Source organism: Podarcis raffonei, chromosome 14 (genome assembly GCF_027172205.1).
Source record: "Podarcis raffonei isolate rPodRaf1 chromosome 14, rPodRaf1.pri, whole genome shotgun sequence".
Lineage (NCBI taxonomy): Eukaryota > Metazoa > Chordata > Lepidosauria > Squamata > Lacertidae > Podarcis > Podarcis raffonei.
In genome coordinates this window covers 30,509,351-30,535,420 of record NC_070615.1, presented here as the reverse complement: position 1 = coordinate 30,535,420, position 26,070 = coordinate 30,509,351, and the positions used below count along the sequence as shown (strand labels likewise).

Sequence of the window (26,070 nt, the reverse complement as noted above, 5' to 3'; positions counted from 1 at the left end):
GAGAAATTTGATCTCTGAAATCCCACCATGAAGATAGGGCCCCAGTCCAGTAAGAGAGAGCTGCATGTGCAAGGAAGCTTTCGTGAACATATGCCCTTAACAGTTTGATACACAATATTTCCAAATTGGCTGGAACTAAGAGTGTCCCATTTCAGTCTTTCAGATTTTACAATGGAAGGCCATCAGTCTTGTGGACAAAGACCTATATAGGGTTTACACTGATACAGAGAATGGTATTAATACAGGGTACACATAGAACTGTAGCAATATTTTCCTTAGAGAGAACACTGGCATTTTAGCAGTATACAAAATTGTGTCTAAATATTTTTTCGGGGGGCGGGGGGAGGGAGGGCAGACAAACACACACACACACAAGTCACAAAAGTATAATACATTTAAATGTTTCTTTAAATCGATTGTATATGTGAAATAAATGTCTGTTCAGTAAAGTGTATTTTTTCTAACTATAAAGAAATTCATTCAGAGTATCCTTGTATTAATTGTAAAGAGAAAGAAAGAGATTACGTTCTGTCTGACTAGTAGAACTGCCTTGGTCAGTAGTGTTAATGTGTTATATATTACAATTTTGAATGTATGCACCTCAATGCCTACATCTGTATTCTCTTCCTTTCCAACCCATTCCTAACCTCCCCACGATTAGCACTGCGGTTTATACAAAGCTGTGTCATTCAGACAGGACTAAGGCCAAGTGCAAGAGACTTTGGGGCCATTGATGGAAAAGCCAGAATACTCCCCCCACCCCGCCTTCTCCTGTATTTGGGAAGCTCTGGGTAACATACAGGCCCAGCATCACTGTGGAGTCAATTCTTCAGAAACCTTAATTCCCATCGCCCATTCCAGTCTGGCTGAGTTGTAGTTCAGAACACCTGGAGGGCGCCAGCTTGGAGAAGGCTAACGTAAGGCCCCAGCCACTGTCATGCTGGGGCTGATGAGGGTTATTGTCCAACAGCTTCTGCAGGGCCATTACTTCCACAACTCTGCTTTAGGTTAAAGACAAATGCCAACCTTCTTCACCCAGCACATAGTTAAACTATAGAACTTCCTTCCACAGGAGGCAGTGATGGCCATCCACCAACTTGGATGGCTTTTAAAAGAGGATTGGACAATTTCACGGAGGAGAGGGCTATCAATGGCTCTTAGCCACGATGGCTAAGCTCTGCCTTCATGGTTGGAGACCTCAATGCTTCTGAATGGCCGTTGCTGGAAACTGTAGGAGGGGAGAGCTGCCGCCGTTGTGCTCAGGTCCTGCTTGTAGGGTTCCCAGAAGAGGCATCTGGTTGGCTACTGTGAGAAGAGGCTGCAGGGTGCTGGACTAGGTGGGCCATTGGCCTAATCCAGCAGGCTCTTCTGATGTTTGCATGTTCACCTGCATACTTTGGAAAAAGGTGTGCAGAAGTCGGCAGGATGAAGCTCAGGCTCCATCTGAAAGCTGATTTGGGGTTCTCAGTTTGGAGTGGCAAAGGTACTTGCTGTTTGGGCCAACAGGAAGGACTCTTGAGGGGACTGGCATTTGGGGCAAATTTAGATAATCTACAAGCTTATCTTTTTTTTTGGGGGGGGAGGGATAGATGAGCAGGAAAATAATATATACTTGGCTAAAGTTATATATTGGCCAGTCAGTCCTTTTTTTATTGTGTGGGCAAACTATCCAAGCCGACAAGTAATAGATGAATGAGCCGATTTCACCTGCTTTTGCCAGGAAAAATATTGCTAGCAAATTGTGGTTCTTTGAATTCTTTTGCCACTACTGTAATCCTAAAACATATTCTCTCCCCACACCCTGCTTGTAAAAAGGTGTAGCAGCTACTTAAATTTATCCCCTGAATGCAAATGGTACTTCTCTTGTAACTGTAGCTCTGACTTCCTCAACCTGGATGTTTTGGGATGACACATTCCATTTGCACCAATAAGGAAAGCCTCTGCTTTAAAGGCAGTGCTAGTTAGATGATGCGGTAGGCAAACCTGTCGATACCTTGCAAGAGATCAGGTGGCATGCATGCATCTATTGCTGATTGCAGTTGCTGGTGCCCAAGCCCAGCACCCAAGTGGTCTTTCTGTCTGGCATTGTAAGGGGGAAATAGTTGCCACAAGCCAGTAGAGAAAGCTGTGGGCCCCCTAAATAGGTGGTGAAAACGGCATCCACTTGGTGAATTGGTTAGCAAGGATCTGTCGAATCAAGGTGAGGCTCACAAACTGCACATCCAGAAATAACTTGCTTTGTTTCCTACCACTGGAGAAAAGGCAGGGAGCTGACTAGTTGGGTGTGACTGGGCTTCGAAATCCTTAAGTCTTTCAAATTATCATGCCGAACCTTTGTGTAGGTTTGCCAAGTTAAGTAAACCAGCCAATGAGACTTTGGCCTGTTGCCACCAATCTGCAATTAAAGTAAAAAGCCACTGCCGGAGGCGTTAAAAGAATTCACTCTCCTTGTTTCCATGTGCTCCTATCAGCACTCAGCCATTGTTTTGCGACTCAAGCCATGTAACAGGGACTCGTCAGAGGAACTGTGTACACAGAGCTCTAACCAAAATACATTCTTAAAGATTACATGGTAGATAATGAGTAGGAGCCCTTGGCAAGTTGTCCTGCTAGTTCCCCCTGCCTCATTCCTGTTTTTCTTGAGATCAGTGCTCAGTGTTTATCTCCCATCCATCTTTCTGCCAGAGACCACTAACCCACGGCTTAAAGTGGGGGGGGGGACACTTTCACAAAGGGGTGTGGAGCTGGTCAAACCCCATCAGTCCTCAGCACCTGTGCTGCTTTTGTGATGCTCATCCAGGCATTCAAAATGTGTCAAAATAACTTTCTGGTTTGCCAAAAGGGGTTGTTTGCAACTTGGGAGTGCCTGCCTTGCACTGCCATCAGTGCTCTTCGTGCACAACAGCTCAGAGTATGGAAAAGCTGCCTCTTATCTCAACGGGACCACAAACTCACATGGCTGGGGTGAAGGTGCCACAGCTTGCTTCTGGCACTCAGGGCAAATCGCAGTTCAGAGTTTACCCTGAAGAGGAAATTGCCAGTAGCCTCCACCCAGCACAGCTAAGCCTTGACTAGAGCCATTGCGACAACCACCTGTTTTAAAAAGCAGTCAGGATTATTTGTCAAACAAACACCTTGTGGTGAAAGCTGACTTTTGACACCCAGGGTGTGTTTTCAGGGCCCACCCTATTCTTGTGACTGCCATTTCTTTTTAACTGTTGTTAATACTGAATTTTAAATTGTTGTAACCCAGCATTGCTGGTGAAGTGCAGGAAATACATTTAATGACATGCCAGCCCCACTGCACACAGGCAAAGAAAGCAGGCTTTGGGAACGGGTTCCATGCTTTATGGCACACGCCTGCTAAGTGCAATTGGAGGAAGGCTGGCTGACCTCATCCTCCTCTGAAATCCAGATAGAGCCAGAGCTCTGGTCCTGACTGCTGCAAGCTCAACATGCAGTTGCTTCAGGCTAGAAGAGGCCCACATCAGTCTGCTGAAAGACCGCAATGTGGTGCTACCCACAGTTGGTTGATTGACTGATTTTGTTTATAGTCCATCTTTTTCTCCAAGGAGCTCAAGTTGGCATACATAGTTCTCCCCCTCCTCAATTAATCCCAACAATGCTGAGAGGTAGGTTAGGTTGAGAGGCAGTGATTGGGCCAAGGTCACCCAGTGAGCTGTGTAACTGAGTGGGGATTTGAACCCTGGCCTCTCATAATCTTAGTGTGACAATCTAACCACTACAGCACACTGGCTTTGCAGTCACCTGGTCGAGCATCCTGCAACTAGCATGCTAGAGCAAAATAAAGAGTAACATGCCCCAAGTTTCTAATTATGCCACGAGCAGAAAGTTGTCACGCTTGGTTGCGGCCGCAGAAAACCATCTCACGTCTTCTAAACCATGCTTGTCGAGATGAGCTCAGCAACCTCTTCCATCATATTCTTAAGGGAATAATCATGGTGTGGCCTAACCCAGTTCTGCCCTTTCTCCTGTGGGGCTGTCAGAAGCCTTACTACAGTCTCACAGACACCCTTTTCCCTTCCATGAGGAAACGCCATCACCTAATCCTCCAAGTGCTACACAGAACGGCAAAGTCGATCACTTAATGTTTGCCAAGTCTTTATGCTGCAGGAGTAGAAACAGGTTAACTCTCACCAGGCTAACTCCAGCTACCTATAAGCCCTTTGCTCCTTCCATTCCAATACAGAGCATCTTTATGAAACCCCTTCGCCTCTTTTGACGTCCTGCAATATACAGGCAGGGGAAACTCATTTTGCTCAAAGGTTCACTCATTTGCCTTTAATAGACTGTGCAGAGGCTACCACAGAGACAGACAGAGAAACCCTTTCAGGGTGAGCAAGGCCCAATAATACCTTTTTAGTACAGAGAGAGAGAAAGAAGCCTCCCTTTCATTTTGCTGCAAGTATGCATTCGACCTCACATCGTTTTCATCGTTTTTAATACCAAACATACAGATACCTCCCTTCCAAAGCAGACTGCTTCAAACACACAACAAAAAGTTGCAGTTGTTAGTGACCCAACGTGCACTGTGGTAGAAAAGTGAACTGTGTGAACATAGGGGCTTTCAATGTTTATAGTTCTATTTTTGTCTGTATATATAACGATAGATAGATATAACATTTTGGAAAGACAAAGCATCACTCTGTGACTGTGTTATTTTAATTGTCTGTATACCAACTGCAACTTATTTTTCAATAAACATTTACAAATGAACAGCTCGAGACCTCTTGACATTCTGCTGGATCAAGTGTAAAGAGGGAAGGAAGTGAGAGAGACCTGTGGGTGACTGAACAGCTAAATGATGCTTATAAATAGCTGATAGAAATAGTAAGAATCTAAACCAGCTAGGGTGACACATGACAGACATTGGCTTTTTAAAGCCACCAACAGTTGAGAAGTTTTAACCACAGCAGACCAGCTAGCAAAATCTATTGTGAGCTGGAAACTTATTTGTGAGTCAGAGCCAGTTGTATGTTCAATTTCATACTATTTCTGCACTTTAAAACAAAAAGGGGGGAATACAATTGCCAAGAACAGCTGCCTGATTTTATTTCACTCTTTCCAATGGGACTCAGGTGAGATGCCTGTGGTTGCCCTCAATAAGCCAGAGCAGACAGAACTGCTCTGGGGGAGAGCACTCTACCTGCTACATGGGGCCTCCCAAACTACTTCTTGATGGGCACAATGAGCACAGACATACAGCTAGATGTATCAAAGGATCACTGAGAACATTTGGTGAGCTGTTCTGGTTTCATCCAAAAGGGGCCATAGGTCTCCCACATAACCAGGAGTCTTAACTCTGCAGGTTTCCCATGTTTGTGGGAAGTGTGTGTATTTGTTTCCCGTGTTTGGTGGGGCCACAGGAAACATGACCCTGCCTTCCTTTCCAACATACCCTGTGCATGTGATGGAAAGGTCCAAAGTACCCTACATTCTTAGTTTTACTCAAGTACTACTTAACAAAACCACCTCAAGATAAGTCCTGCATTACTGAGCCAATCTTAACGATCATCTTTGGGGCCATGCCTGGATGTGTAACAGTTAAGTAACTTTTTCTTAAAATTGTGGGAATGATCCAAGGTTTAGATCAGACTTCCTCAACCTCGGCCCTCCAGATGTTTTTGCCCTACAACTCTCATGATACCTAGCTAGCAGGATCAGTGGTCAGGGATGATGGGAAATGTAGTCTCAAAACATCTGGAGGGCCGAGTTTGAGGAAGCCTGGTTTAGATCTCTTCCACCCCTCTAAAGCAAACAGGGAGTTCTTGTAACACCCCCCCCCATTTCAGCAGTACTTGTGCAGAACTGCTACTAAATTGTGTCAAGCATTTTTTGATTAAAGAGCCAGGTGGATTCAGTAAAGACATGCCGATATAAGATCTTTAAAACAATAATTACTTGAAAATACTGAAGTGAAAGGCTGCTGACATCAAGACTTGAGCAATTACAACAAGGTGGCAGATAAACTGGAAAAAATCTCAGTTTGGACAAGCAGCTCAGCAGGTGGTCCAATGGGGGTCTGGACTCTTCCATTTCATACCACAGGCTGGTGGAAATGGCATGACTGATTTGCAGCCTCTCCTACCCACAATGCAAAATAAATGTTCCTGCAAACCTGGATTTGGGGGAGGGTTCTAAACTAGCTTTCCTCATGTGCCAATTCCTATGTGGAGGGTTGTTTTTTGGTGGGATAGATTTTACCTGTTGCCAAAGTATTTGCAATTTCTCTTCCTGGACTTGAACAAGAGGTTGCACACTCTCAGCTGGTGTTTCTCTGGCCTTGGTGAGTGTATTTCACTTCCAAGGTAGCCCACTAGGAAAGGTCTCTGCAAGGAGCTGTTGAGGTTGCTTACCCTGTGGAGACAATGTAAAGGAGGAAGCTCTCCCTGGCGACAGGGTGGAATTTAGATCCTAGCCAGCTCTCTCCTACCCGCTTCTAGGTAAACTCATAGGAAGCTTGCATTTCAAGGCATCAGATGGCAACATAGGATGGTGGTCAATGTGGAGCAGCATTTAATGAGCCAACCACTGGCTGATCTAAGCCAGCACAGATTCCTCAAAGACAATGGAAATAACTGAACTCGCATCACAGAGGCAGAAATGCACATTTTACACAGAGAAGAAAAAGCATTGAATACCATTTTTTAAACCTACATGCAGTTTTAACAGAAGAAATCTGGGTTTCCTTGGAGAAACATTTAAGCTTGACAGAAAAATGCTTTGAAGTCTAGATGCAGATATTTTCTTAAGAAGTTCCATCCCTGTCGATGGAAGAAACACATCCAAAAAGCTGAACTGGGGTGAGAGACAAGAGTAGGCCAGAGGAGAGGCCCAAATCCATACTTGCCATGGCACTTTTGCCCAGCTCTACATTCCCAACACCCTTCTATCCTGTGCGGCCTACACAACTTACATCTTATGTGCGACTGCTTCTGAGCCATTCTCAGTGGCTTTCTGCAACCAAAATGGTAACCTTCCGGTTTTTAAATTTTTTTTACAAATGAAAACAACCCCTCCCTGCCCATATTTCCATATTGTGCCAAGGTCAGAAACTAGCTAATTCATCAACGGTGGTGGCAAACTAGACTCCACCCACTGGGAACTTGCAATTCCAGCCCATTTTTGTGGCAGGAGGCCCGTTGTCACTGGATTTCCCCAGTGGCCGCAGCTGCCGCCACCCAGGAATCCCCTTAGCCTGCCAGCACCTTCCACAAACTCCCTCTGCCCGCCCACAGAGCCGGCTGCTCTACACTCTTCTGAGAGCCTGCCTTCCAAGAAACGCAATTTTTTAAAGATGGAGACTGGCTTTATTTAGTTGCCTGGAACAGCTAGCTGATGATCCTGCTGATAGCCTGCAAGGAGGGGAACTCCTCCTCCTCCTCCATATGCAGGGCTTTGTGGGAAAGGAGGTCCTGTTGGGTCAGCACCTGCTGGCATGTGGGGCAGACGCAACAGTCGAGGTCGGAGCCCAAGTCTGTCTGCCAGGCGCTCTTCCGGTTCTTCCTGGATCTACCAATGGGGGAAGCGGAGGAGCCCAGCCTGGCCTTCAAGTCATTGTGAGCGGCAAGCAGTTCCTGCTGCTTGGCCGTGTCCGGCAACAGCACAAGGAGCTCGTTGAAGATCTTCTTGAAGTTCTCGCCCAGCAGCTCCTGGCAACTCTTGTAATACTGAGCTGCAGAAATCAGACCCTTGGATTGGAAAGGAGGGAAGGAGATTGGACAGTCAGAAAAGGAGGAGGAGGCTGGGAAAACAGCCTTCATGCAAATGATGTCTGGAGCGGAGGCAAAAAAGTTATCACCCCCCCCCCAATTTAGTAAATTTCTAAGAATGTACTAAATCACAAGCCCAAGTCTGCTCATGAATTACTAGAAGCCCATGCTCATCAAGAAATTGCAGGGTCACCTAGATCCCTTGAAGTCCCTGCTGAAAAGGTGAGTGGGCAAATGATTTGTGCAAATAGTGAATCCCCTGCAGATACCACATGGGTCACTAGGGAGATCTTCCCCAACCCCAGCTTCATAGGGACCCTTGGAGCATGAGAGAAGATGAAATGGCCTCTTATTGACAATGACTGCTCCTATAAGCAGATCTTATTGGCAGTGATTCCAGTATCTGGGAACATGAAAGTACATTTCCTAGAGAACCACAGGAAGCTCCCTTGCTGGAGAGCCTCCACCACTGCCCCAGGAGATTTTATAAACAAACTTGCTCAAAAGCAGCAGGTCCAGAACAGCTCTCCAGGCCTGCTTTTGGTACAACAAAAGTACCTTGGTCTTGTTTTTCAGGTGATATCTCCCTGTGTTTGACTAGGCTAACTGGGTAAGGTGACCAAGAGGTAAGTGCTCTATGGGATTCACCACAGAATCCAGGTTTACCTTGTGCTAGGGATAGCAAAGTGCTGGCACTATCATTATTATGAATAGTGATTACATATATATCCTACTCTTCCTCCCAAAGGAGCCCAGGGCAATGTCACTGAGCAGCCTTCCAATTCCAGTGGATACATGTCACTGCTTTCTGACCTCACTACCCCACCATAAGCCACAAAAAGCCACCAATGATTCACCAAACAGTGCTAAAACACAGGCAGACGCTTAACATCAAGCCCAGGTCCACCCAGATACATGCTGCCACTCGTGGGAAGAACTCTCCGCCACTGGATGTTCCAGTAGAATCGTCTTGCAAGTGTATCTAAGGGGGTCTCCCTGCTGCTCACCTGCCTGAACTGCCCAGAGTATGTCTTGAATTTGTTGAACTGGGATTCGTCTTCTTGCAGAAATTCCTTGATTGACTGGATTAGATGGATGTTCCGCTGCTGGAAGTTATCCAGGATCAAATAGGGTCCCTGACAAGGTTTTGGCCTGTTTTGAGAAGGGAGGAAAAATGCAAGATCTGAACTGGATCCTTGGATGTTATCAGGAAAAGGTGTCTTGTTGAGGATGCTCCCTGGAGAGGCTCTTGACACTCCTTTATGGTTACTGATCTGAGGCTTCCCCCTTTTGAGGTTTCCCTCTCCCTACAGTAATTCCTAAATGGTGTGCCACAGCACATTCCTGAAACATGGCAAAACTGCTGCTCTACTGTGAAAAACAGGACTAAATTATCAACCCATAGAGAAAGCTGCCAGCTGCAGCCCTGTGTGACTTTCTGCTCTAGTGCTTATGGATGAAACATTGCTGTTGCTCTATGCATTTTAGAGCACAAAACTTTTTTCAGGAGGGAGCCTGAAATGCTTGCAAATTCCCTAGAACCAGAAACACCCTGTTTGTAAACTGGAACTAAAAAACCAGCTGTAAACAACACATTTTTCCTTGCATCTTTGCAGCGAACACGGGGAGAGAAAAATTTGTTTCTGGTTCTAAAGGATTTGCAAGCTTTTAAAGCTCCTGGAGTTTTGTACTCCGAAATGCGTAGAGCGGGGGACAGTAACCTTTTTCAGCCGTGGGCTGGTCCACTGTCCCTCAAACCATGTGGTGGGCCAGAGTATATTGGGGGGGGGGGGAATGAACAAATTCCTATGCCCCACAAATAACCCAGAGATGCATTTTAAATAAAAGCACACATTCTACTCATGTAAAAACACGCTGATTCCTGGACTGTCCACGGGCCGGATTGAGAAAGCGATTGGGCTGCATCCAGCCCCTGGGCCTTAGGTTGCCTACCCCGGCGTAGAGCAACAAGGAAAGATAGCTTTCATCCATAAGCACGGGAGTTTGTCACTTCTTGATCTGACTCTCCCTCTTCCGGCACACTCCCCTTTCCCAGCAGCCTGTGCGGAGGAGCATCAGGTGTGCCTGAATCACACAATCCCACTTTCCTCAGAGGCAGCAGAAGCACAGGGAGAGAGGGCCAATTCCAACTCTAAGGTCACATCAACACCATACATTTAAAGCACATGGCTTCCCCCACAGAATCCTGGGAAATGTAGTTTGTTAAGGCTGCTGCAGGGAATGGTGAGGGGTAACTACAGTTCCCAAGATGACAGAAGCCATGACTCTTCAAATAGTGTATGGTGTGGCTGTTACCTTATACACAGGAGAACAGCATTCCCCAACCTGGTCCCCTTTTGGACTATAAGATGCAACAGCCCCATCTTCCGGGGCATCAGTTTTGGACAGATGGCTCTAGAAAGTAACACTTTTCGAATGCAAGAAGAAGAAGAACCCTACCCACACCCTCATTCTGAATTTGGAAAGTGTGTGCCTCAACTATCAGAAGTTTGAGAAAGAGTCCCTAACCTCTACGGAACCGCCACCTTAGACATTTATTTATGGCAAAATATTTTTAGTGTTGTTCCATAAAAACTCCAAGGACAATTTGCATAAGAACATGCCACCTCCACCCCGAAACACAACTAAAAAAAGGAATAACAGAAGTCTAAAGAACCATAATAAGAACACAATAAATAAAGAGGCAATGAGGGCTTAAAAGCCAGATTTTTTAAAAGTGTATGAAACGAAAATACTGCCTAGATTCAGAGGCAACATCAGTAAGCTAACGAGCCATGGCTTATAGTTTATAGTTAACATAACTAGAAACAATGGTATTCATATGGCATATAAATAAAATGGCATATAAATAAAACAACAATGATAAACTATATTTAAGGCACTGGGTTGGATTTGCACAGAACACCAAACCATGGTTTAACCAATATTTACTTAAACCGTGGTTTAATGTTATGTGCAAACCAAGCCTATGTCTACAAAGCCTGGAAAAACTAAAGGTGCCAGGAAGTCCTGGAGGTGACATCATAAAGAAGGCCCTCTTCCTTTGCAGGCCTCATCCTGTACCAGAGGGTGGGAGGGCCCCGAAGACCTATGTAACAGCCACTCCATAAAGATGAAAGTCAGCAAGACCACAACACACAAGAGCCAACTACTTACTCTTTCACAGGAGCAGGGGCAGACTCCGAGATGCTAGTGGGTGGAATAGGAGTGAAGCCAGGGGGTGGTTTGCTAAGAGGCACTGACAGTCCCGGAGGTGGCGGGGGGCTATTAACCAGCACCACAGAGTTGAAGCCTGGAGAAGGGAGTGGGGGAGACAAGAAGCAGTTAGATCCTGCACCAATGGCATATGCAGCCAGCGATTTAGACATAGCTCTTTTGTAGTACACGGCAGGTTGCTCTGTACATGCTCAAGCGGCACCCTAGAAAACTGGTCCTAGTCCAGTGTGTGGTAATGGGAAACCTGGGTTCAGAGATTTCAGCATCTGAGGCTCAAAAGCTTTCAGACAACTTTATACAGCCAAAACAGTTGTTGCTTGTTCATTTATTTCATATAATTTATATACCACCTGATGGTAAAATAAACCCCTTAAATCGGTTTAGGAAAAGTGATAGTGGAGATTCTCAGGCGGCCAAATTCTGCACCGATGGAAGAGTCTTCACACCCACACCCACAACACTCACTCACCCCAGGAACAATTCTTCTCAAAACCTGAGAAGGAAGCCTGCAGCCTTTTACCTGGGGGTGGAGGCATTCGGGGTGGTCCAGAGTTTCCGAGGGCTGGGAAGTCTTCCTGAGGCAGCAGGGTCTGGCTGGCCACTGGGGGCTTCTTCAAACCAGGGGGCTCTTTAGAAGCGTTGCAGGTGCCCACACACTTCTCTGAGTGACCGTTCACAATAGCTGGTACATCGGCGTCGGCAGGCAAGGTTGGCACCTGCTCGGCTTCTGGTGCCTTCTCCGCAGAAGGGATGGGGGCTGGTGCTTCCTGCAAGATGGAGGGAGAGGCTGCCCTTGGCTTCTCGGCCCCAACTTTCTTCTTCTTGCCCACTTTGACAAAAGTCTGAGAGTTTGAGGCCGCCAGCAGAGAGGAGACGTCGACCATGGTCGGAGCGCTGCGGATCTCCTGGCTAGTCAGGCCACTGCTGCTCTCCTGGTCGTCGTTGCAAAGGGCAGCCTTGTTCTTTCTGCCACCTTTGCCGCTGCTGCTGGGGGTTGCCTTCCTGGCCGGTTGGCTGGCACTGGAGTTGCTGGTGGGCATGGCTTTCACCATGCTCTTGCCTGAGCCGCAGTTCCAGGCGGAGGTGAGGGTCGAGGCCGCCTTGATGTTTGGCTGCACTTTGGACACCAAGGCCGGGAAGTCGTCCTCCTGAAAGGCCGACCTCCTGGCTGTGGCCGTGTAGGTTAAGGACATGGCCGATGAGACCGTAGGGGCAGTCGAGGAGGCGGCAGAGAGGCTTGGGAAGTCCTCTTCGTCCAGTTTCACTGAGGCTGGCTGGGCCGAGCTGCAAGAAGAAAGCCCCGTGTAGAAAAGCAAACCTCCCCCGTCATGCAGCAAAAAACCCACCGGGAAAGAGGTGCTCTACTGAACTGTTTTCATTGAATGCACAGAATTAGATATATGAAGGAAATGGGGAGCCCCAAGGATAGAATGGGAAACTTATTTGGGAGCCTTGGGTGCTAACAGGGGAGCGAGACTCTCTTCAGCCTGCAGATCAAGCTGAAACAAGACATGGAGGCAGAGGCGAACCTAGGGCAAAAGATTCCTGCATTGCAGGGGGTTGGACTAGATGTCCCTCGTAGTCCCTTCCAACTCTACAATTCCATGATTCTGTAACTGGTGAATGAGGAAAAGGACTTTGCCTTGGAGGGAGACCCCCTCCCCTCTTAAACTAGGTGATATGCCTGACCTTTTGGCCCTTTCCAACTGTCATCTACTAGATCAAAAACTCACCTCTGCACAGAGCCCACTGCTGTCGAGTTAATGGCAGGAAAGTCATCTTGGCTCAAAACAGCCTTTGCAGCAGTTTCCTTGGGAGCTTGGGAGGAAGAACAGAAAGGCAGGCCTAACTTAGAGACTGTATTCTAGCAAGCATCCTGAGATATGGCCCCTCTCCTGCCTGGTGTTGAGCCCACCCCGGCCCTCAGAGGCCGCTCTCACCTGGCACATCGGCTGGAGGTTTTGGTCCCCGCTTGGAGGTGCTCAAGTCCAGATCTTTTGCATCTTCCTTTTTGGCACGGGAGCTGTCCTCTTTGTCCTCCCCCCGCTTCTTCTCTTCTTGCCTTTTGGCGGCTACAGATGCCCTGACAGCTGCTGCAATGTCTCTGTCTTCTTCCTCCCTGTAAGGATTTTGAACAGTGCAGTGCAAGAAAGGCTAGAGTTAAAGGGACATGTCTCCTACCTCTATAAACCAGGTGGTTGGGAACCTCCAGCCCATGGGGCTAATTGAGCCTCCCCTCTTGGCCCATGAAGCCAAGCCATGCCCACCTGCCTTTCAGGCTGGGTGAAAAGGGCTTTGCAGGCACTGCCAATCAGCTGATTAGTGGCACTTGCAAAGACCTGTGCACTGATTGCTGGTGCTTGCCTACAGCTGCTTTGCATCCCCAACAACCAGCTGACTGTCCAGGCTTCAAGTGCTGCACACACAGAGTTTAATTCCAAACCACAGGGGCGAAAATGGGTCACTTGTCATTGTGACAACAGGCAACTGGCAGGCTGGCCCCGCCCACCCAACAAGCTTGGTCCATACAGCAGCAGGGGAGAGAATTGCCCCACTGGCTGGCGAAGGCTGCTGCAAAGGTTATCATGCTATACTGTTCTTGTAGAAGATGGTGTACAACAAGTTATGCTAGATTTTGAGATAACATATTGAAGTCTGGAAAAACAGAAGGGCTGGCAGAATCTGGGCTGCCACTCCAGGGGAGATAAAAGCAAGAGGCAGCTTGGTGCTGCCACCTGCTGGCAAAAGCAACACATCTCCAAAGCCTCATGCAAATAGAATGCATAGCTCATTGTCCTTAATACCTAAACAAACCCACATGGTTTCTAATGAGTTTTGCTTTTTCTTAGACAGGTATTTTTATAAGTTGTTTTATGCATGGAAAGTGTGCTATAGAAGTACAATAGGTTGTTGCAATGTTCTATTGCTTTCATCGTAAGCTGCATGTGAGGTATCTTAAAACAGAAAAAAACAGAACGTGGCTTTTATAAATAGGAAAAAGGGGTTTTGCAACACACCCTCCTTTGCACTGACCTTTCCTGCCTGGGCCTGAGTCTTTGGTTTTTGCTAAGTGTGACAGTGGTCCAATTCTGGCAGCAAGCTCTGACTGCATCCTTAAACTAAGGGGACAGTACATGTCACATCCTGATTTGCACCCCTGTTCACAAGCCAGTTTCCTGCCCATTGAGACGACACCCAAAGGCTGGCTGAAGTTTGCTCACCTCTTATATCTCCAGCTGCCTCTTCGGTTTTGCTGCCCTCCTCGTGGCCCTGACCGGCCTCCTCTCACTTGCCTGTTGTATCGGTCAACCTCTTCATAGTCCTCGCCACCCACGACACCTGGGACAAGAAAGATACGGGGCCAGTCAGCCTCAAACTGCTATTTTCCACCTTGTATGGGATCAGTCACCAGTGTGTGTGTGGGTGGGGGGGATGGGACAGGATAGGATAGAATAGGATAGGCTACAATGGAGGTGATGTGCTAGGAACAAGCATCAGATAGATCCTAGGCTTGTCTCAGCCAAAGCCTTGCTAATTGCCCCCAACCAAATTAGGGACATTCAAACTAATTTGGGGAGATTTGGGGTTTTTTGTTTTTGTTTTATAAATGCAGGCCATGTGTCTGCTGCAACTGAAATGTTGCTCCGCAGGCTTGTCTTGTCAATGTAGGGAGAGGTATTTTGTGACTGACAGGTCTAGTTTCTAATCAGAGGCAACAATACTAACAGGGCTCTTCCGGTCACCGTGCTTTGGGCAAGGGATGCTAAAGTGTTATATCACCTTGCTCTTGCCTGTTCTGTGCTCTGTCCTAGTCCTGCTAGTGGCACTTGCTTGGAAAACGCCAGTGGTAGATATGCTTCTGCCTCAGCTGCATGGCCACACATCCACCTCTATCAGATCAGCTCTGCACTTAATTAGCACAAAAGCTGACGGAAACAGAGAACACAAGCCTAAAGCCAGCCTTCATCCTCCATCTTGGATGCCTTCAAAATTTGGCCAGTTAGTTCACTGCTCGGGACACCTCTGCAATGGAATGCCATTTTCCTACAAAATCACATCCAAAAAAACCAACACGATTCTTGCCTCCAGTGCTTCTTTCTAGGCTATAAGAGAATATGCAAACACCCCATGGTAATCACACAGCTGAAAAACACTGAAGTGAATTGCCTTTGTCCTTTGAAACAGCCAGCCCTTCCCTGCCTGGCCAGTATGGCGTACCCTCATTTCTCCGCTGATGCCTCAGCGCATAGTTGAACTGGAGGTCAATCTGCCGGTTCTGCCTGGCCTCTGCCCGGTTCTTGCTGTGACAGGCCGTCTTGTGGGCTTTGTAGTCTATCTCAGTCCGGAAGGCATGAGTGAACTGCTCGGTGCTGCACCGGCCTTCTTCGCAGAGGAAGTGCTTCTCGCGGAAGTGTTCCCGGAGGTACTCATAATCGCTGCAAAAAGGGTAGAGGGGAGGCATGCACTGTGAGCTTATCTGTGGACTTGGTTCAGTACCTGGAAAGTCCATACCATAACAGATTTGAAGCACATTGCTTCCTCCAATGAATCCTGGGAACTATAGTATAGGGATGCTGGGAATTGTAGCTCTGTAAGGGGTAATCTACAGCTCCCGGGATTATTTGCTGGGGGGTAAAGAAGCCTTGTGCTTCAAATGTATGGTGTAGATGTGACCCAAGTTTGTGGTGACAAATACAGATGGGAAAATGGAAAGCCTCTAAATTGGGCTGGGCAGGATTTGGACCCCTGGGCAATTTCTAGGAGGACCATATTGCACTGAACTGGTTACTGGGATTCCTGCAGAGAATGCTGAGTGAAGAGAACTTTGCTCTGACAGGGCAAGACTTTTCAAAGGATACATATGCAGGATCAGTTAACAGTCAGGCCTGAAGAATTCAGAGTTCTCCTTGTGTGCCCCAGCTTTGTAAATTTACAGCACGTTGGAAAGTTAGGAGAATTTGGTTTTTAAAACAACGGGCAGACCATTCAAGACTGAAGCCAGCTCTGAACCTCAAGAACGACAACTTGACTGCCATCTATACTGCTAGTGAGTAAAGCTAGTTGTGTCCATCGAAGGTGACTGCAGTGTGGCAAGGAAAGAACCAGCACTGTAGTCACCTTCAACAGTAATGAGGAGAGAGCAAATGCTTATTTTTAGCGTTAATCATTTCAGGGGGCTATATTGGAAGTGATTCATGAAAGGAAGGAACTTTTCCAGCTGTCTCCAGCTGCATTTTCACCAGGAGAGGTGGAGGCTGGCTTGACTCCCAAGAAAAAGAAGAGGAGGAGTTTGGATTTGATATCCCGCTTTATTACTCCCCTTAAGGAGTCTCAAAGCGGCTAACATTCTCCTTTCCCTTCCTCCCCCACAACAAGCACTCTGTGAGGTGAGTGGGGCTGAGAGACTTCAAAGAAGTGTGACTAGCCCAAGGTCACCCAGCAGCTGCATGCGGAGGAGCAGAGATGCGAACCCGGTTCACCAGATTAGGAGTCTACCGCTTTTAACCACTACACCACACTGGCTCTTGATTCAACCTGACTCCTTATCAAGCAGAGAACATGTAAACCCTCACCCATTTTCTTCAGTCAAGGGTTCTGTAACTGAAGTGCAGGGTGGGCTAGTTTCATCCCCAACCTCTCCTGCTACCCCAGGAGCAGTCATCTGTCAAAAGAAGCTACAATTCATGGCGGCTGCTAGCCCTCCAAACCTGACCACCGTCTCTTCTTATGAACCTGGGCACAAGCACCTGGTTCTGGGTTGGCCAGCTGCATCAAGAACCTTAAGACTGATTAGCCACAGGCAAATTCCCATCTGGGGCTCCGCTCTAGCTGTGCCCACGAACCTGTAGTATTCCTGTGCCCCGTCGGAGTCACAGAAGTGGCAAAAATAGTGGTCTCTTCTCAGGTGCTTCAATAATTCATCATTATCCAAGTAGCGCTCGTCACAGAATTTGCACAGGGGGTGGCCGCGGTGAGACGTGTCGTCGGGGTCCCCGTGGATTCTGTGCCGGGCAAGGTCCTTACGCGAATACCACTTGCGCTCATAGGTAAAGATCTAGAACACAAGGAAACATGTTGTTAACTCCTTGCCTTCAAATAAGAGCAATGTCATTGGGAAGGTCAAGACCCAGCCCCACACACCAACCAGGTACCCTGGAGGACTCTCAACTACTTGCCTTCAGGTGTTTCACACACAGTCTGCAGCAGAAGAGCTCGTGCTGCTTCCTCATGTGCTGCTCCAAGTCCACAATGGTGGCGAATGGCTTGGCCTCTGGGCACAGCGGGCATTCGTGCTGCAGAAGCTTCCTAAAAGAAAGAAAAAGGCCACAATTTAGCTCCCCCAGGAGCTATTCCCTAGTTTCCCCTTTGGCACATCGTCCTTTTAATTAAAGCACCAGCAAGAGGAGAAAGGCACTGTATACATCAGGTGTGGAGAAACCCTCAAGATGTACAAATCCCATCAGCCCCAGCAAGAATGGCCAATGGGCAGGGATTCTGGGATGTTCGGCAATATCTGGAGGGTCAAAGGTTCCCTGCACCCGAAATAGCTTAGTGCATACTTCTGCAATGTTCAATATAGATCACTTACAAACACACACAGAGTCAGCATCAAGAAAACCTATAATGCTTGTTTTGCATAGTTTGCCCTTCTTGTTTAGGAATTGAAAACCCACCCCCTGGCCATGGAAATCCAACTGAGCTCCCATTCTGGTTTCTTGAGATTTCATCAGATATTGCCCTCAGACTCTTAGGTAGGGCAGACTTCACCAACGTGGTCCTCTTCAGGGGTTTGAGACTATAATTCCAAGAGGCTAGGGCAGATGGAAGCTCTAGTCCAAAATATCTGCTAGGTGCACTTTTAAATACTATCTTGAATCATCCACCACATAGGCCATGTTTCCAAGCAAGAGACCAGACAGGCTCCATGAACTCTGAGTAAACCCCACGGTGCCATGAATCAGGATTTGGCACAGAGATTCCTCAAGAGGAAACCAATGTATATAGATGGCTATCTTCTAGGTCATGGGTAGGAAAACTAAGGCCCAGGGGCCGGATCTGGCCCAATCGCCTTCTAAATCTGGCCCATGGATGATCCGGGAATCAGCGTGTTTTTACATGAGTAGAATGCATCCTTTTATTTAAAATGCACCTCTGGGTTATTTGTGGGGCATAGGAATTTGTTCATCCCCCTCCCCCGCAAAATACAGTCCAGCCCCCCACAAGGTCTGAGGGACAGTGGACCGGCCCCCTGCTTTAAAAGTTTGCTGACCCCTGTTCTAGGTGCTCCTTTTTGGGATGGGACACTTTGCCCAATTTATCTAAGGGGAGTAAACTGCAGAAGATTTACCTATAGAGAGCATAAACTTTTCCATCAGTAAAATAGATGTCATATTTCTTCTCGTGCTGCAACTGGTTGAGTGCAATAGTTGAAAAGGATGCCAACTTCCTCCCAAAGACCACCTACAGAGAACACAAGGAGGAGAGTTAGAGGGCTTGCTGGGCCCATGACTGATGATACATACAGAGCTATGTTCCATTGGCCCAGTCCTAAAAGCTGGAATCCATGGGGTAGATTCTGGAGTGGTGATCAGTGGATGCAGATAACACCTAGTGGATAAAGTGTGGAGTCTTGATGAGGAAGACACGGATTTGAATCTTAGCTGAATGCACTCACATTCTAACCTCTTTCACATGAGAGACATTAAACAAGGATGAACCATTGCTGCCAATGAGCCAGTGGAACGAAGCAGGAAAGAAGAGAAGATATCAATAGTTTTACCCAGATGAGCTACTTAAGCCATGTGAGCTCCCTGAGAAATTTAGCTGTGGCGTTCAAAACATGTAGGTTGCTAATCCGGCATGTGTACAACAAGAGGGGCTGGACATGGGGCTGTGATGTGTGAAAAAAGCTTGAACAAAGTCACGAGCCTTTAAAAGGGGTGAGTAGTTTGCAGACCGCAGACTCCATTCAGCTCACATATTTCATTGGTTCTGCTCTGTGCCTGCCTCAAGGACTTTTGCCTGGCTGGAATGTGTCCTTGAACTGTGACTATGCTGCTTGCTTGTCTAGACTAGGAATGAAGAGGGATGGGTGGGTATATTCTTTACACATACAACATGTATAATACACACACAAGTGTGTGGCACACAGAGACAAACCTCTGCCTTTTGAATGGCTGAGAAGTAGCCCACTACGCAATGATAAGAGTCATAACAGTTACCACATCCACCTTTGACTTGGGCCCTGCCCACCTCTGGCGTGCAGCCCCCAGAACAATGCCCATGAGGGAACATTGCCCTTGTGGGGCTGGGGGGGGGGAGTCTCCTCTCTAAACTCATTGCCTGGTCCTGCATTTGTGGGTAGCAAAAACCAAGGACTTACGCAACCCCTTCCTTGCAGGAATACCCAAAACTGGGGGGGGGGCACTAGGCAGTTGCAGAGGGACTTAACTAATCACATGGGTACTTCCACCATTCTGAAGGACTAAAATGCTCACATGATAGAAGTCGCTTACTATCCAGCAGTTCCAGTTGAACTTTAAAAAAAAAAGTTTCACAGATTATTGGTGTGTTGCTCACCCCTCCCTCAGCGACTGGCGCGGTCAGCTGAGCTTTCATTTCCTCGCAATTTAAACATTATGTAAGAGGAAGTGCCTCTGGCTGGTGACACACCATTCCAAGAATAAATGGAATGCATCATCTCCACTGGGCATGAGAAAAATCCAAGCAAGCGAGTCATAAACCAGGATTGTTGTTGAAAAGGCTTGGGGTGGGGGGTTGTTCTTATGAACAACCCAAGTTACTGAGGGGGCGAGCCAACTCTAGGGGAAGTCACAAGATTCTGGTTAGCTACACCGCACCACTGAGACACTGTCACTAAGAGAAACTGCCCGCAGGTTTTTCTTTGTGGCCACAAGGGACAGAAATGCCTCTTTCAAAATCTTCAACATCTCCTATGTCTATGAAGTTACTGGATTCTCTGGCTTGGTCCATACTTCTCTGCACACTGGGTAGCACTCAGCCACTCCTTATTTGTCAGCCTAACCTAACTGCCATGATTCTGTCTGACCATAGTTCTGTGACAGAGTACATGTTAGGCATGCAGAAGGTTCCCGGTTCAGCCTTAGCAGTTAAAAAGTTGAAGTAGGAGATACTCTGGAGAACCACTGCAAGTCAGTGTCAATTTCAGACATTGCAGACTACAACTCCCATCATCCCTGGCAAGTAGCCACACTGGCTAGAGTTGTAGTCCAAAACCTCTGGAGGGCTCCATGTGGCCCCAATGGTCTGACATGGTATGAGGAAGCTTCTTAAGCACCAATGGTTGCTCTGAATTATACAGGGCTGGGAGTGGCCGATGGGACCATATAACACCACTCCTAAAGGATTGGCTCCCAGTGCATTTCCAAGCACAATTCAAAGTGTTGGCCCTAAACGGCCTCAGCCCGGTATACCTGAAAGAGCGTCTCCACCCCCATCATCCTCTGAGGGTCTTCTGCTGGTTCCCTCACTGCAAGAAGCAAAGTTACAAGGAACCAGGCAGAGGGCCTTCTTGGTAGTGGCACCCTCCCTGTTGAACACCCTCCCTTCAGATGCCAAGGAAATAAACAACTATCTGACTTTTAGAAGACATCTGAAGGCAGCCTGTTTAAGGAAATTTTTAATGTTTGATAGTGTTTTTACCATTCTGCTGGGAGCTGCTCAGAGTGGCTGGGGAAACCCAGTCAGATGGGTAGGTTATAAATAATAAAATTATCATTATCATTATTATTCTAAGAAAGGTCAGGATGCAAAACAATTAATTAATATTCCTGAATAAAGGAGAGGCTGCCACTGATGTCATCACCAGGGGACCATCTACAGAGAACCTCAAAGTCTTCAGCAGAAGAGACTGGAGGAGCTGACTTTCCCACATGTGAGGCCTGAGCATTCCAGAGCTTTATAGATACTGCCCAATGTCCAAGGTAGGGCTGGCTGCCAATGTGCAACAGAGAGAGGTCCCCCTGCTCCCAACTCTACCAATCTAACCCTGCCTGCCATCTCACTCTGGTTCCCTCTATTCCAAGCCCAAAAGAGCCACTTCCAGTGCAAAGGCAGTTTGACGAGGTAACAGAATCACAGCAATCTACTCCAGTACTTGGCAGCAGCTGTAACAGGATGCTGCATTGCTAAGAGCATGGAGGAAGGCAAAATAGGGTGTGATAAGGAAAAAAGAACAAGGCAGATTGCCAGCACTGCAGACGCAAACACACAAACACACAAGGATATCTGAGTCGTTTGCTATGGTGGGTTTATGGTGGCTAGTACAGTATGGTACTAGTACCCTGGGAATAACCATCCACATGCCCCTGTTCCTTCTGTCTCACTTTTTACAAAGTACCCAGTGACATTTTTGTCCTCTGTTTACTTGTTAACTCTCTCTCACACCTGCCAACTCTCTTGGGGGAAATCAGTTTTAGCAGAGGCAGAGGTGTAGCCTTTTTATGTAAAATGAAACTTAGCACAATATGCCATATAAGCAAGCAGAGAGGACCACAGGACGCTGCCTTATCCTGAAACACAGGCCCATCTAACTCAGTAATGTCCACACTGAATGGCAGCAGCGCTCCAAGGGACACATGGGACATTCCAAGCCCCTACCTAAAGATGCCATCAGGGATTGAACCTGGGGCTCTCTGCATGCAAAGCAGGGGCTCTACTACCAATAACCTGCCTGAGACTTGGAAATAATATGGCAGTGTGAGCACTGTACTTTGTATTGTACTCTCATTCTGTAAGTAGCTATCACACACACACACACACACACATACACACACGTCCCACCTGCTATGCAAGTATCTTACGCCCTGAAGCTCCCTGCCACTGAACTTATGAATGGGCACATGGAATAGGGTGATCACAAGGAAATCAACAATGTCATGCAATGACCTCCTGGGCAAGGTGCACTCTCTCTCTCTCTCTCTCTCTCTCTCTCTCTCTCTCTCTCTCTCCTGCCTATTTTCCCATGTCAGTATCTTTTGGACTATTGCATGTCCCATTTCCCCTTGCCCCCCCAAACATTCCCAAAGTACAGGACCTGAATAAGCTGGAAATGCTAATGCCTACAACAGATTTACTCCCAAGAAGAATGATCTAATTGAACCTTGATCTTTAAGCAAACATACTGTTCCTGCAACTGGAACAAAAATGATATCACTTGCTGCTGGACTGAAGCCAAGGAGGACAAAGAGAGCAGCCATTTGTTCTTGAATGTACAACAGTAGGCACCTTATGGGCATATCTACAAAATAAGCTCCCTGCTGGAACACCCAGAGGTGTTCTGTTACTGGGAGATTCACTTATGTCCCCAAATACACGAGATAAACCTAGATTAAACATTTTCAGGATTTTTCCATATGGAGGATTCTTAATATTCACTTGCATATCACTAGACCAGGGTTGGGGGAGCTTGTAGTCTCCCAGGTGTTGCTGGACCCTGCCATTGGCCCCACCCAGCATAGCCAATGATTAGAGAAGTCCATGGCTTTCCCACCTTTGCACTGGAGCAGCCATTGCCCACCCAGCACCCTCCAGACTAAAGGTCTATCCCATTTTAGTGTTCAGACTCTGAACAAATATTCAGCCCCATATGGAGACTGCTGGTTCCCAAAGGCTCATTGTACTTTTAAGACACATTGTTAAGTACATAACCAATACTGAATTTGATTAATCAAGATGTGACACCTGATACTAATGAGGTCTATTCCTCATTGGTAGCATTCAGGGAAGCACTGAAGTAACAGGATCAGTAACAACAGTGAGGCACAGCAATGGTCAGAGAGCAATAGCAGAATGTACACACTGAATCTCTTCTGTCTCACAATTCTGCCAGATGAGCAGAGAGAAGCCTCAAAACATACAACACTCAGGCAGCCTGGATTCTCTGAATGTAACCTGGCAAGAAAGGGGAGCGGCAAGGAACAAGGGATGACTGGAAATTTGTTAAAACTGGGCTTGCAGAACTACCCAAGAGAGCAGGAAGAGCAAAGGTTGTGCCCCTCCAGGTGTTGTTGGGCCATCCTCTTTTTATAAGAAAATAAAACATATTTTTAATTGATTTTCAAGAAAAAGAACATGTAAACATATCCCTTCCCACAACAGATTTCCAATCGCCATTGACAACTTGCCATGCTGGTCAATGAGGAATTTTAGTCCAGCAACTTCTGGAGGTCATAATGTTGGCTAACCCTGCATTAGAAGCTTCAGGTACTGGCGAGTAGAAACTAAGAAAATGGTGTCAAGCCAGTTTTAGCAGAATTCCAGGAAACTGTACAAAGATTTTGAACCAGATGGACCACAATGATACAGTGGTACCTCGGGTTAAGAACTTAATTCGTTCTGGAGGTCCGTTCTTAACCTGAAACTGTTCTTAACGTGAGGCACCACTTTAGCTAATACGGCCTCCCACTGCTGCTGTGCCGCTGCCACGTGATTTCTGTTCTCATCCTGAAGCAAAGTTCTTAACCAGAGGTACTATTTCTGGGTTAGCGGAGTCTGTAACCTGAAGCATCTGTAACCCGAGGTACCACTGTACTTGATCTTAGCCAACAGGCCGAGAAGCGATGGTAACACACTAGTACTACCCAGCACAAGACACCACAACATCCATCAAAATATGAGCGTAAGTAGGGACAAAGCTCAGTTAAATTGCATGAATCCTAGAAGTGGAGCTTTAAAGTAGTGTCGAAAGCCCAGAGAATGGCAGAGAAATACTGGAGACCATCTGAGAACCAGATACAGTGGTACCTCGGGTTAAGTACTTAATTCGTTCTGGAGGTCCATTCTTAACCTGAAACTGTTCTTAACCTGAAGCACCACTTTAGCTAATGGGGCCTCCCGCTGCCACCGGAGCACGATTTCTGTTCTCATCCTGAAGCAAAGTTCTTAACTCGAGGTACTATTTCTGGATTAGCGGAGTCTGTAACCTGAAGCGTATGTAACCTGAAGTGTATGTTACCCGAGGTCCCACTGTACAAGCTTTCTTTGAGGGATGGCCATGCAGGCAGAAGCATAGTAATTCAAAGTCAAAGGGTATGTAGATACCCAAGGCCAGCCTCAGGGTTGAATGCAACTCTCTCTATTAAAAACTCCTCTATCAGTTGGCAAGGAGTAGACAATATGTCTCCATAGCCTTCTGTGGCCTGGACACATTAAATCCCCAAATTATGATGTTAGCAGCACCAAAAGAATGAGAAGCCAAACTGGCTTTACTGCAAAGTGAGGCTTGTCTTGAATTAGGAGGTGTTAAATAAGCAAAAAGGGTGAGTCTGCAACTCCACCCCTGTGTTTATACGTGTTTGTTATACATCTCATGCAGAGCTCACAAGTACTGTTTCCTATTCTGTTGAAATAACTGACCTTCATAGCTTCTCCTTCCAAAACAATAAAAGGAAAATACTTTGTGAAGGTCACATGGTTCTTACAAGAACATGCTGTTATGTACAGTATTCCAAACCAGAGGACTGCACAAGATAGTTGTATGAACATTTAAACAGAAGAGATGTGTAAGCGACTGGCCACCAAGTTACAGATTTCAGCAGCTGTCTATGCACTTCAAACTCATCCCATACACAGAAGGGGCTTGGCTCAACAAATACTCTTTGGTAGGTTAAGAGGTGGCAACTCAACCCTTTGGAGCATAAATGGATCAGCAAGTCCCATAGAACAGATCCCTCACATAAACAGCCAGCTGTTCATCATCTAAGATACTGATACTCAGAGGTTGACTGTCTCTGAGCTTGGAGGTTTTATCAACCTATTATGGTTAACAGCTAAGAACATAAGAGACCTGCTAGATCAGACCAAAGAGCCTTCTTTCACTGTTGATCCCCAGCAACTGATGATGATGATGATGATGATGATAATACAACAATAATAATAACAATAATAATACTTTTTCAAATAAAATAAAGCAGGTAACACTAACAAAAGTCCACTGCTCATTTTTTCACTTTGGTGATAAACAATATTAGCCACACTCAGATCAGGCCCAATGAAATTGGTAGGCCTAATTACTAATACTGCCAATTGATTTTGTGGGATCTGTTCGCAATAATGATGGATGGATTTCACCCCCACTCCCACTAGTAATGTCAGATAGTGGGCTGTACTAAACTAAATTCTACACTGGGCAGATCCAGTGAAACCAATGAACCAGAGTTACTTATGTCCATTAATTTAAATGAGTCTACTCTGGGTATGACTAATGCTGGACACAATCCAGAGTGAGTGTGTGTGTGTATATGTATATATTCTACACTTACACTCAATAGTACAAAACTGAAGTAACGAATGCCTAGAATATATGAATGAAAGTAGAAATATATAGATATATTTCTAATTAGTGTTCATCACACAAACGTATATTTACATTATTATCAGTTTAGCAGTTCTGAAAATAAAGGCATTTTTTGTTTTTCAGATCTCTTTAGATCTTGTTTTCCGTGTGTGAGAGAGAGAGAAAGAGAGAGAGCGAGATACAGATAGCTATAAATCTTCCCCTTTTAGAGGTATCTCAGAAGCATTTGCCATCCGTAGTGGGCTGTATGGATATAGTATTATTTGTTTTTTATGTAACCTGCCTTGGGACCCTTGGGCGGGGGTCGGGGCAGGGCAGGTAACAGATACAAGAAGTAAAACTGAAAGCCAGAGCCGGCCGTGGCCATGCGAAGAACAGGGAGCCTGCCTCCCTTCCTCCCTCCCGGCACCGGCTCCCCGGCCGCGCTCACCTGGGCCAGCTCCTCCCGGCAGACGGCGCAGTAGCGCACCCCGCAGAGCGCCCGCATCCGCACGGAGCAGCGGTAGCAGATGGGGTGCTCGCACCGGCCCAGCGCCACCACCTCTAGCTCTCCGCAACACAGCACGCAGCTGCTGGGTGTCTCCGAGCCGCGCGGCTCCGGCCGAGGCGAAGCCGCCATGGCGTTCCCTCGCCGTCCTTTCGGCTGCCTGCCTGCCTGGCCGGCCACGCCGCCCCTGCGGCCTACTAGGCCCGGAGCGCAGCCTAGCAACCGCCCCCCTCGCCCGCACAGAGACGTCGGCCTAGAGCGGCGGCGGCAGCGCC

The 26,070-nt window shown here is 47.0% G+C and overlaps 1 protein-coding gene across 1 annotated transcript; it reads right to left on the bottom strand.

Moving 5' to 3' along the window:
• Nucleotides 1-6,514: 6,514 nt before the first annotated feature.
• Nucleotides 6,515-26,042, bottom strand: ZNF598 (zinc finger protein 598, E3 ubiquitin ligase). Its single transcript, XM_053365670.1, has 12 exons — nucleotides 25,739-26,042; nucleotides 18,319-18,431; nucleotides 17,147-17,276; nucleotides 16,814-17,025; nucleotides 15,189-15,406; nucleotides 14,192-14,309; nucleotides 12,911-13,089; nucleotides 12,704-12,788; nucleotides 11,491-12,254; nucleotides 10,911-11,046; nucleotides 8,741-8,885; nucleotides 6,515-7,712 (listed from the first exon to the last, which is right to left on the bottom strand). The coding sequence occupies exons 1-12, from the start codon at nucleotides 25,925-25,927 to the stop codon at nucleotides 7,353-7,355; spliced, it is 2,649 nt and encodes an 882-aa protein (XP_053221645.1). The 5' UTR covers nucleotides 25,928-26,042; the 3' UTR covers nucleotides 6,515-7,352.
• Between the last annotated feature and the right edge of the window lie 28 nt (nucleotides 26,043-26,070).